At 36.1% G+C, this 12,886-nt stretch overlaps 1 protein-coding gene across 7 annotated transcripts in view; it reads left to right on the top strand.

The window, feature by feature from the left end:
• Window positions 1–12,886, top strand: part of Afg2a (AAA ATPase AFG2A) — a 177,482-nt gene that overhangs the window by 23,154 nt on the left and 141,442 nt on the right. For all 7 annotated transcript variants that reach the window (XR_013051977.1, XM_016010045.3, XM_076573823.1 and 4 more), the window contains exons 9-10: window positions 189–444; window positions 10,854–11,008. Coding sequence is in view for 6 of the 7 variants with exons in the window: in XM_016010045.3 (XP_015865531.1) it covers window positions 189–444; window positions 10,854–11,008 (411 nt within the window). In the remaining variant the exon portion in view is untranslated. The remainder of the gene's footprint in view (window positions 1–188; window positions 445–10,853; window positions 11,009–12,886) is intronic.

Raw genomic sequence — 12,886 nt, 5'->3', positions numbered from 1 at the left:
GTACTAAAAGTTAATAAATGTTTAATAAAAGTTTATTGCAAATAAAATTTGAAAATTGGTTTGTAGAAGTATAAGGATTAATGCTTAATACTCTAGACCGTCCTATTCGTTCTTTTCCACAGAGTCAGTTTTCACCTCTCTAATTTTTTAAAACCAATATGTAATTTATTTTTATTTTATTTTGTTAGGAAGGAAGTGAAGGACGGGTATTAGTCCTTGGGGCTACTAATCGCCCTCAGGCGCTAGATGCTGCACTCAGAAGACCAGGACGATTTGATAAAGAGATTGAGATCGGGGTTCCTAATGCCCAGGACAGGCTTGATATTCTCCAGAAGCTTCTCCGAAGGGTGCCACACTTGCTCACTAAAGCTGAGCTGCTGAGGCTGGCAAATAATGCCCATGGATATGTTGGCGCAGACTTGAAGGCTTTGTGTAATGAGGCAGGTGAGAGTGACTATCTCTGATAGTCTGTATTGACAGTTTATGTATATACTGATAATATGTCACTTTTTAATAGAAAGAGCTTTATTTTGTTTAGTCATAAAATATATGTATTGAAAATGTATGTAATTTAGAAAACTATGAAGAACGGAAACCACTCTATTTTTACCTTTTCAAGCTCACCACCTCTAGTAGAACATACTCTCGGATTTTTCCTCAGCACTTGTGTGCATGTACACATAACCAGATGTGCAGATGTTACTATTGATGACAGTGTTATTACTGTGTTGTGGAACTCAGGAAGTTAGTTCTATTTTATTTTTATTTTTTAGTGTTTGTGTTGGAACCAACATAACAAAACTCAAGAATGTGTTACAGTGACATTTTAACTGCAAATGTATGAGGACATGATGGAATATGTGTGTACACATGTACCATAGTGCATGTGAGGAGTCTAGAGGATGATGTCAGGTGTCTTCTCTTTGCCATTCATCTTACTTGAGATAGAGTCTCCTTTTTTGCCAGAGTACATCAGGCTAGAGGGCCCTTGAGTTTCTGGTGGTTGTTTTTCTTCCTTTCTCTGCCTCATGCTGCTGTAAATGCTACACGTGCTACTGCATTGCTTCTAGCTGTATCCTCATGCTTACATGCCACGGCCTTTACCCCACTGGACCATCTTTGCAGCCCCTGTACTTTTGAAGCTCTTCTGGACAGTACTTTAGAGTATTTTCAACTATGGGAAGTGTGTTTAAAACAAGGTAGCTTTTTTGTAAGCTGTTGAAATAGTTGATTCAGCAACCAATTTATTGAAAAACCCCATTTTGTTTTCCTGAAGGATTTTATCCTCTTAAACTTTTAAAAATCAGGCACATGTCTGTAATCTTAGACGTATTCCCAGGCCTCTGTATGACGTGTTTTCATGTCCTTTCATATGCTGGGCTCTCTTTCTCTACTGTGGCATTATGTTGATTACAGTTTGTCATCCATCTTATATTTTTATATTACACTTTGAAAAAGGTTTAATTCTTGTAATAGTAGAAGAAATCTGTTTTTAAATGAGAAATTTCATTTAGAGCTTTAATTTTGAATGACAGTCAACTTTTGTGCCTAAATAACCAATTTATATTTGTATAATTTATTATGCTTTGAAGATTTCTTTGTTCCTTTCAACCTTTTTTAAGAAATAATTTATTTTTTATTTAATTTTGTGTATGTGTGTTTGTCATATGTGCATGAGTGCTGGTTCCCTCTGAAGCCAGAAGAGGGTTTGTGGTCCTTTGGAGCTGGAGTTACAGGTAGTTGTGAGCCACCTGATGGGGATGCTGGGAGCAGAACTGAGGTCCTCTGTAGCAAATGCTCAAATGATGAGCCATCTCTCCAGCCCCTTGTTTTATCCTTTTTATCTGCCTCCATGTGAGTATGGGAAGAGAAGGAAATACAGGGAAATAGATTCGGATGATATATATATAAGAATGCTTGAATGTCTTGATGGAAAAAATAATTTTTTCATTTTCCCACAATTACCATTAATTTCCAAGTTGGAGAACTACTGGGTGGGGGAAGTGGTGAATAGAAAACATTATTTAGTATAATAGAGCATGAAGATAGGTCATTTTTTGTCTTCTTTCCATGCTGCTTTTAGCTTCCTAGGGAGCAATGGGTCTTAATGTAGAAATAAATTTACTGTGATCCAAGACACAGATGTATCAGTGGATAACTTTGCTTCTTTTTGTCTACTAAGTGGTAATTAAGAGTCTGGATTACTGTGTTGATCTGTGGACTTGCCCATGATGCCTGGACAGGGTCTAGTCTTCAGTCCTTTAACAGATATTTTCTGACTTTATACTACATTCAGCTGTACTGAGAGAGACTTTATGATTCTTGCTTTTCAGAAAGAGTCTAACAAAGGAGAGAGATGTGTAAAGAACTGCTAGTTCAATAAAGAAGTAGTCATAAAGATGGGGAAAATACGGTGATTTTCTCAAGGAAAGGAAATGTGGTTCTATAGAAAATGTGGCCTCTGTGAAGCCAAAAGAAAAAAGAAGAGTTTCAATTGGATTAAGGAAGAGAACATGTCTCTTCACCCCTCACCAGTCCTGTGAGAGAAGCGGGTCAAGTAATAAAACGTGTTTAGAATGGGATGGCTTTACAGTTTAGTTATAAAATCTGTATAAAGTTTAAAAGAAAAAATACACAAGTATTTTCTGATCTGTCTTTTCCAGGACCTGATCTGTTTTACTATAGACAATTACTTTCTCAACTGTAAGAAGAAGATAGATTTTAGAAAGATTGGTGGTAGAATTAGTGTCCAGTATGTTAAATTAATGGTTTGAGTATGTTGTCCTGATTGCTAATATATGTTACAGTATTGGTATCATTTTAATCTTCATATAGCAGAATAAACTAACTTTTAAGAACAGGGTGTCAGAACATTGCTACAAGGAATTTTCTTAATGAGGCAGGATAGCAAGTGAATAGCTTTTCAATTTTAAAAAATGTATTTATTTTATATGGATGGATGTTTTGCCTGCATGCATGTTTGTGCCTGTGGAGGCCTGAAAATGGTGTCAGATCCCCTGGGACTGGAGTTAGAGACAGTTGTGAGCCCTGTGTGTGTGCTAGGAATCAAACCTCTGTCTTCTAGAAAAGTAGCCAGTGCTCTACTGCTGAGGCATCTCTCCAGCCTTGCGAATAGGTTTTGAGGAAGAGTTGGGTAGATTTGCATTTAAAATCAGGTTTGTGATCTTAGTCAAGTTTGAGCCTTATTCTCCATTTGTGAATTGAATAGCTTAAGGGAGATGACATTGGGGTGTTGTTGCAACTATGACTTTGATTGGATAAGAGAAAGGGAGAAGATGACACCTCAGTTATTCACTAAGCCTTTTGTGGCCTCATCATACAGAATCCCTGTAGTAGATAGATGCAGCTGGTTAGCTTTCCCAGAGTATGGGTTTCCAAGCCGTCCCACAGTGTGTAGGACTGAGGCTGCATCTTTTTTGATGAACTTATGCCACACTTGCTCTAACCTCTGGTCTAGTTCATCTCTGTATCCGTCTCTTAATTTTGATGCTATCTAAATATGAAAATTGGAAATATTACAATAGTATGTACCTGGCAACTAGATCTTTGTCCAGCCAGTTATAATACTTAATGTTGATAGTCGGGAGTCAAACTTATTTCAGATGTTAGATTTTGAGGTAGTGGTGTGCTGTGCACAACTTTTCCAGAGACTTCTGTTTTGTAGCTCACCTTTGTAAGCAAAGAGCAGCTTTTTGAAGTATTTTTATCTGAAGTGGATATACTGCTTACAACCTACACTGTCTTATCCTGCCTGACACTCAAGTCAGTGTGTATCATCTGGGCTTCAACTTCCTTTCTGACTAACTAGTTGCATAGCTTTTTATTCCCTTGTTTTATGTTTTAAAGTAACATAGACAAGCAGAGTAAACTCTTGGAAAACATGAAAGGCTAATTTTATAAACTGTGATGAGTGTTGGAAGATGCTTAGCAGTAATGTTTCCCAAGTATAGGGATTTATTATAAATTTACCTTCTAAGACTGCCTGATTATATTCTGAAATTGAATTTGATTTCTTCAGGGGGTGGGCTGTCAAATTTTTAATAGAGAAAGGAAGAATTTACTCTGTATTGCTGAGAGTTTACCTTAGCATTCATGTTAATTACACATTGTTTCAACATATTCATATCAAACGGTCTTTCTAAGATAGCGTCACGGAACAGAAGAAATTCCAACTTATTTACCTGTTGATTTTATTGTTGTAGCACTTAAATTGGTTTAATAGCAATATTGAGTCTGATTTTTGTGTCACAAAGAAGTTCTTACCTATTGTGTCCAGAGCTGTGAGATGTTCATACTTGACACTTCTCCCTGCATTCCCAAACTGGCTTTTTTTTAGCAGAAATTTTTGGAGCATCTGCTTTGTATCTAATAGTCTGTTATCAAAGGATCTGTTTCTGATATTTTTCACCAAATTTTGAATTCTACCAACTTCATTTGAACTAAAATATTGAGTCTATAAAAATTCTGTATTTTGAAGACCAGGGAAATAACATGGTTTATTAGAAGAAAGCTTGCGGAGCTCTGGGTTAAAATGGTAGTTTTATACTTTATCAGCCAAGAAGTAAGGCAGTCCATTCTGCCCCTTGATTTCTGTTTCTTTAGAAGTTAAACAGGGGAAATAGTCTTAAGATGTCACAGTAATAGTCTCTTTTTATGTATCTGTTTTATTTACTATTAGTGCTATGCTGGAAGAGATAGACTTGCCTTCTATATCCAGACACACGGGAGCTCAATGTGTTTGTTGAATAGATCATTATTTAAGAGACTCTCAATGAATATCAAAATGAATGCAATGTCAGTTGCAGGAGGCCATGGGAGTATACAGCAGGTAACAACTAGTGTTCAGCAGGTCGGCCCACTAGACAAATAACTCTGATGGTGGGAATCCCCACCTGGCAAGGCCGTGGGATCACTGATTGCAAATGTCCTGTTGCTGCTGTCTGTAGTTTTTCTCATGTGCCACTCCATTTCTCCCTTAATAACAGCTCTGTGTATTTTCCCACTGTTTGTGTGTTTATCTCGTGAAAATATTTCATCTTTAGGTACACTTATAGCTATGGATGGCCAGGAAGTTGATTTCTGTTTAAGCTGTATAATTCTGGTGAATTGAAATAATACTAGAATATTTTTCATAACTGACATAGGAAAGTAACAGTATTCTCCATCATAAAGACAGCAAATTTTAGACTTCAGAACAAATTCAAAACAGAGTAGCTTCCCCTGCAGAGAATTCACAAAGCAAATTCCCAGGTGTTTATTGCTGAATCAAGGTCAGACTTGAAGCAACTCTGGTAGACATAACCCCCTGCAGCAATTGACTTTCTGCATGTACTCCCAGCCTCAGTTTATGTTACAAGACTCAGGATTCAGCCAACCAACTGTTATTGTTAAGTCCTGAATTTCAGTGTCTCTTTCTGTTTGGGGAAGAGCTGCGTTCACTGCCAAGTGTTACTCACTGACTGGTCAATATGACCCTCCCCCCCAGCCTGAGAAAAACTGTATGACTTATGTGTTAGGAGAATGGGTCAGACCCTGAAAATGTAACATATACTTGTCTAGAGTTTGGCTGTGATAGACAGGAGTAGGGCTGTGAGGCAGAAGTGTGTGTGTGTGTGTGTGTGTGTGTGTGTGTGTGTGTGTGTGTGTGTGTGTGTAGACAAGGAAGATGAAGCTGTATAGAAAAGATGTGTAGAGAGTGAGTGAGTGAGAAGATGAGTAAAGAGTGAGTGAATGATGTAGTAGTGTGTGAAGGAATGTAGCAGAGTAGAGAGAAGAAATGTATATAGAAAAGAGATGTGGAGCTATGTAAAAAAGAGATGTAACTATGTAGAAATATATGGCTGTGCAGGAGAGAGATGTATATATGTAAAGAGAGATGTATAGATGTATGTAAAGAATATAGCTGTGTGGAGATAGATTGTTAGAGGATTTTTCAAGGTGAAGTAAAAGAGAAAGTTACCATCAGAAAGTGTGCATGTTTCCTATTTTTCCCCTCAGATAAAAAAGTCTAGCCTCCAGATACATAAGAAATTTTTCCCAAAGTCCTACTCTGAGGCATTCTGTATACAACCCTGGAATAGTTTTAAGAGCTGGCCTCCCAGACTGTGTTAGTCAATATTGAAGACAGCCTGTAGTCCATGAGTATAACTTCTCAGTATTTTCTTTTAAAAAATTATTTGCTTAGTGTGTCTGTATCCACACGTGTCTCCCAGCACTTTTGTGGAGATTGGAGAACAACTTGAGGGAGTTCATTCTCTCCTTCAGTCGTGTGGGTACTGGGGATGGAGCTCAGTTTGTTCGGCTTATCACCAGGCACCTTTACCCATCCACTTGACCTTGGCATTGAATTGCTTTTCTTTAATGTAAATTGTGACTGAACTTGCAGGTAGTATATATATACAACAATGGTAGTGATTGCCATCCTTATTATAAATTGTTTTTTAAAAACATACTTCCAAAATAATAGCTTTACTCCCCCTCTTAAAGTTGTGGAGTTTCCTCTTTTACTCATCCCACCTTCCATAATGTATTTATTTGTATAATATATTTTAGAAATTAATATTTTTATAAGGACTCAGTCATGCAAACCATATTATGTCTAATAGTATATTTATACATTAGACAGCTTTACAGAAATGCCCTATAGTAATCAGAGTTTCTATATAGATAATTCCTAAAGCTTTTTTTTTATTTATGGATTTTTCCTAAGTCGTCATGGTTTTAAATACTTTGATTAAAGTCACTTTAAATTTAGCACAATATTTTAATTTGGTCCTCAATTGAAAGAGAATTGCCAACATATTTTCTATACATTTCATTCATAAGCATGCACATAAGGGAACCATTACAAAGAACTTTGCTTCCTGGTTTATGGTGGAGGGTGGGATTAGATACCCAATAATCTTTTCATGCTTTAGTAATAAAATATTAAGGAATAAGATCCAGTTATTAGAGTTTAGATAAAATAATTTTATTTTGACTTCAGTTTATAATTTCTTAAAGTACCATCTTAGTGTTACTTAAAACCACTTGTTTTGTATAGCTTTGTTATTCATTCACCCCCTATCTTACTTTTACACATTCAGTTTTTTTATTTTTTTATTTTGGTTTTTCAAGACAGGGTTTCTCTGTGTAGCTTTGCGCCTTTCCTGGAACTCACTTGGTAGCCCAGGCTGGCCTTGAACTCACAGAGATTCTCCTGGCTCTGCCTCCCGAGTGCTGGGATTAAAGACGTGCGCCACCACCGCCCGGCCACATTCAGTTTTTAAATGAACTTACTGAAGTATTCCATATGGGCGTGAAAGTGCATAAACCATAGCATAGATGAATGAATTTTCTGAAGTGAACTTAGCAGTGCTTAGACCAGTATGGAGGAAAATAGTAACTGTCTGGACCACTCTCTCTGGGTCATATCATAATATCAGCTCAAGAGACAATCACTATTGGCTTTTAACACTGGATGAGTTTTTCTGTTTGCTGCTGTCATCTTTGACCCATAGTGTGTGATTCAAGAGTTCCAGTATTTTACTCTGAGTAGCAGTTCATTTTTATTTCTGTATTCCATTATACAGATGTTATGAATGATAATGATAATTTACTATGTAGATAGTTTCCTTCATACTGTGTCTATTTAAATTCTCAGTTTTTTCAGTGTTCCTTTAAATATTGTTGCTTTGTAGGGATTCTTGATATGTAGCTTCATGTGAGGCCTAGTTGGATGTGTGTTTTTATAGCTAGAGTTTTCCTGCCTGGCCCACAGTCAGGACAAATCTCTCTCACACGCCAGTCCCAAAGCCGCTCAGACCCAACCAAGTAAACACAGAGACTTATATTGCTTACAAACTGTATGGCCATGACAGGCTTCTTGCTAACTGTTCTTATATCTTAAATTAACCCATTTCTATAAATCTATACCTTGCCACGTGGCTTGTGGCTTACTGGCATCTTCACATGCTGCTTGTCCTGGCGGGGGCTGGCAGTGACTCTGACTCAGCCTTCCACTTCCCAGAATTCTTCTCCTCCTTGTCCCACCTATACTTCCTCCTTCCTGACTACTGGCCAATCAGTGTTTTATTTACTAACCAATCAGAGCAACACATTTGCCATACAGAACAACCCACAGCATGTTTTATTTCCTACAGAACAGTCAAGTCTATTTTATGGCTTAAGTATTTATTTACTTTTCATGATATCTTTGGAGGATCAGAAATTAGAAATTAGGTACATTTATTATATATATATATATATATATATATATATATATATATATATATATATATATATATATATACATTCAGGTTATCAATTGTGTCTTATTTAAGAAATTGTGGTCAGTGAGTGTAGCTTGGTGGTAGAGCACTTGCCTAGCATGTATGAAGACCTGGGTCCATCTACAGCACCTCTGAATAAAGATAGTAATGGTGGTCAAGTGTACTGTCATGGCTATTTTTTCTTACATAGACTTCTGGATACCTTTTATTTTTATTTTTATTTTTTTTGGTTTCATATCACCACCTGAAATTGGTTCACTTCTTCCATTTGGATATTTAACCAGCCAACACAATTCACTGAAATGATGATCCATCCTATTGCGCTGTAACAGTTTAAGTCTGTTCTGGATTCTGTGTTTATCAATCTGTTATCCTTACACAAAATATTTAGATGTATGCATGTGTGTATCTTATCTACGTGCCTACCTCGTTTTTCTGGGTTTGGAAGCATCCATAGAATTTTATAATTTAATTTGGTAGTCTCTCTATAACTCCATAAAATGTTTTGAAAAAGAGAGTGTTTTATTCTCTCTCTGTCTCATCGTGCTGGAGATCAAATCCAGGAGCATTTACTTGTTTCATTTGTATGTAAATTCCTTTGTTTTCTATGTATAATATTGTGTTATAGTTTTCTCTATATATAAAATAGATAATATGGTTTGTTTCATTCCTTTATCTCTACAACATTATTTCTTTCTCTTGACTTAATGTACTAGATGCTAAAACCTCCAAAGTAGTAATTAAGAAAAAGTTGGCACTAGTAATCTTACTGATTTTAATGGGAGAATTTTTCCAGTAATTTTTATTGGCAATATTATTGCTATGTATTTCTAGATGAACTTATAAAGTTCCCATGCAGTCTTGTTTTTAAAAATTTGTTTTTGTTACAGTTCTTCTGTGTCTGTTTACATAGTTCTATGTCATCTTTATATGTTAATTTGAAGAATGATATTGATGCATTTTCACATGTTAGATGAATCTTTCTGGATATGGATATAGCTTTTTTTAAATATATCTTAAAATTCAGGCTGATGTTTTGTTTAGATTATTTGCCTAGTGTTCATGGTAGTGATTGACCTATAATTTCATTTTCTTATAATAATCTTTCAAGTTCTAAGGAGTAAGATTATGTTGGCCTTATGAATCAGGTTGCATGAGATGTCAGTTACCTTTCAGCATTTTAGAAGGCAGTAAAACAAATTTGAAAGATAAGCCTAAACAAATAGCTTACAGTTTTTAGATAGCAGAAAAGTCTATTTTTAAATGTTTGTATGTACTGTTATTTGTATATGTATATATGTGCATGTTTGTGTATGTGTGAAGGCCAGAGGTAGATGTGTGTGTGTGTGTGTGTGTGTGTGTGTGTGTGTGTGAAGGCCAGAGGTAGATTTTAGTTGTCTTCTATCCCTTTCCACCTTATTTTAGATAATCTCTCAGCAAACCTGGAGCTCACTGATTTCCAAGACTTCCTGGACAGCAAGCCATGGTGATCTTCCTGGTCCAGTACTGGGAATATAGGACATGCCATGACACACCTTTTTCACATGGATGTGGGGATCAAATTCAGGAAGTATAAAGTGCTTCCATTCTGTGCTCAGAACTAAGGCTACCGTGTAGTCGTGCTCTGCAGCACAGGGAAACACCGCACCAATTGACTGTGCATTGAATTTTGAATTGACCATTGCCAGATTCTTTTTGGCTAACCCCACATTCAGTTATATGACTTTATATGGAGTTCCTGTCAACAGTTAAGAATTTGGCCTCTAGACTTAGCTACAGCTCTATGCACTTGAAGCTTCATACCTGGTATTTGAAGGAGGTAGTTGGACATTCAGTCTTGCCAGTGTTTGAACTGTAAACAAATGTCAAAACCAAAGATTATAGCATATTTGACTATTCTGTTAGAGCTGTCTTTTAAGCTATTTTCTAAATTTTATTTTAAGGGTCTTTTGGTTTTTTTTTTTTAAGTGCATTATTACTGTGATACTACTCCTGTGAAAAACAAATAAACAGTTCTTTCCAGTTCTCCAAACCATAAACTTCCCTAAGTGAGCCTTTTACCTCCATTCTTCCATCTCCAGTCTCCCTCAGTGCCCTAGTAAAAGTATCTTTTATTACAGACCTCATGTGTGCATCTAATTCTCAAGTCATCTCTCTTGTGTTCTGTCTTCTTTCAGATCTTCTCCTAGTCTCTCTAAACTTGTGGCTTGGTTTTAGTGCTTTCAGGAAAAAGGCAATAGCAAAAGGCACATTGCTATTGTACTTATTTTAATGACACCCTATCAACGCTATTTTGATAAACTTTGATTTTCTTTTTAAATGTTGTTCGTAAATTGTTTTGTCAGTTTGTCATCTTTCACTGCTTAAGTACTTGAGTTGTGCTTTAATCTTCCATATATTACTGTCCCCTTCACCATTAATCCCACTCAATTTCATACATTCCTGTAAGTGCAAAATACTGTAAATGCTGTAATACCCACAGACTTTGGGGTTAGTCGTATTGTTACCCAGTTGGTATTTATGGAATACGTGATCAGTTTTGTATTATTTTCCTCTTCATAGGTCTGTATGCCTTGCGAAGAATCCTGAGGAAACAGCCTAATCTCCCTGATAGCAAGGTGGCTGGCATGGTGAAAATTACCCTGAATGATTTCTTACAAGGGATGAATGACATCAGACCTAGTGCTATGAGAGAGGTAGCGATTGATGTCCCAAATGTAAGTAATTTATACTTATGCAAGTCTTACTATTTGAATAATATTCTTAAGAAAATTGAGACTCCAAGATGACCGACTTACTAGACTAACCTTTTTTAATATATACATTTAACAAAAAACGTTCTCTTGAGATAGTTATAAATTCAGTAAAGTTCTATGGTAACTCAGAGAGGCCCTGTGTTATATATCCTTTGCCTGGTTTTCTCTGGTGACAGAGTCCTGCAAAACCAGATGAGATATGCACACTGCTAAACTCTGCTGCTTTGACTTGAACTTCCTCACTTTCAATTGGACTTTGAGTGTTTGATGAATTTAGGCATATGGGGTTTTGTCAGATGGAAAGATTTGTGTTTATCATATTCAAATTATCACCACACAGTTCTCACACTATTTTCAATGTCATACTCAACTCAGTCCTCATCCCACTTCTAAAATTTTATTATTTTAAAAATATATATAAATGGAATCATTTGGATACAACTTTTTAGAGTTAGCTTTTTGACTTAACATAATTCCCTCGAATTTCATCTAAATCGGTAGCTCTTCACTTTTGACTTTTGGGTGTCAAATGACCCTTTCACAGGGGTTGCCTGTCAGATATTTACATTATTGTTCATGACAGTAGCAAAATTACAGTTATAAAGTAGCAACACAATTTTATAGTTGGGGTCACCACAGTGTGAGGGACTATATTAAGGGTCGCAGCATTAGGAAGGTTGAAAACCACTGCTCTAAATAGTTAACATTTTTCAATTTGTTCTTTTTTATTTGAGTAGATGTCACAAGGGATGTCCAAATTCAGGTCCTCGTGCTTGTGTCATATATACTTGATCTTTGTAGCCAGTTCCTCGTGCCTTGCCTCAGGTTTTATGGTTTCATTGTTTTAAGACCTTGATGAGGCACAGTGGTAGGAGTGATGACAGAGAATGTTCCTCACCTGTTTAAGCTGGGGATTGAAAGTGAGGAAGGAGGAAGCACAGTCCACCCACCCTAAAGGCACATAACTGTGACTTTGAACCTTTCATGAGGCTCTGTTTTGTAACGTTTCCACCACTGCCCCAGGTTGCTTGATTGGGAAAGAAGCCTTTAATACATTGGCCTTTCAAGGAGGTTTTAAGATCCAGACTGTAGCAATATTCTATAATAAATGCATTTATTGATGGTATCTTGGTTCCCTCCAGTTTTTTACTACTGTGAATGACGCTGGTATGGACTGGTATTCTATGAATGTAAGTTTTCCTTTCTCTTGAATAGATGGCCAAAAGTAAAATTTAATTGGTAGGTTGGGTTGTATATAAAACATTTTGTAGTAAGTTTAGTTTTATTAGAAAATATCAGTGAACCTATTTCTAGAACAAACAATTTGATCATTATCAACAAATGGTATTTAATGTTTCTTCAGGGCTTATTACACACAGTTTCACAGGAACAGAAAATACCAATTATGTGTGTGTTTTTGTTAATGTCCCTTATGACCTAGCTATGCCTGATCTTCAAGAAAAACATGATCTGGATGATTAGTAATAATAATTATTGCTAGACATGGGTGTCTTACTGCCACGTTTTTTTTCTATTTTATGGTTCCTTTATTCTTTTGTTGTCCTTTTTTCTCATGATTTCTGTATCTGTTACAGATTTCTTTTTTGTGATTATGCTTACCTCTGATTTCTAATAGTGCAAAGATTATTTTAAACAAATAAATGCAGCGGCACACATGCTATACCTTTGCATCTTTAATAATACTGATATCACACTTCACATCATTTTTACGTTGTCTGTCTCTTCAAGTTACTGTAGTTAACTAATAACACATTTGTCCTTTAGGTTTATAGTAGAGTTAAGATGATGTATGTACCATTGTTAACAGTTTATGCTATC

The sequence above is a fragment of the Peromyscus maniculatus genome, chromosome 6, assembly GCF_049852395.1.
Source record: "Peromyscus maniculatus bairdii isolate BWxNUB_F1_BW_parent chromosome 6, HU_Pman_BW_mat_3.1, whole genome shotgun sequence".
Classification (NCBI taxonomy): Eukaryota; Metazoa; Chordata; class Mammalia; order Rodentia; family Cricetidae; genus Peromyscus; species Peromyscus maniculatus.
The sequence above is the reverse complement of the archived record's forward strand: the minus strand, read 5'-3'. Positions and strand labels throughout refer to the sequence as shown.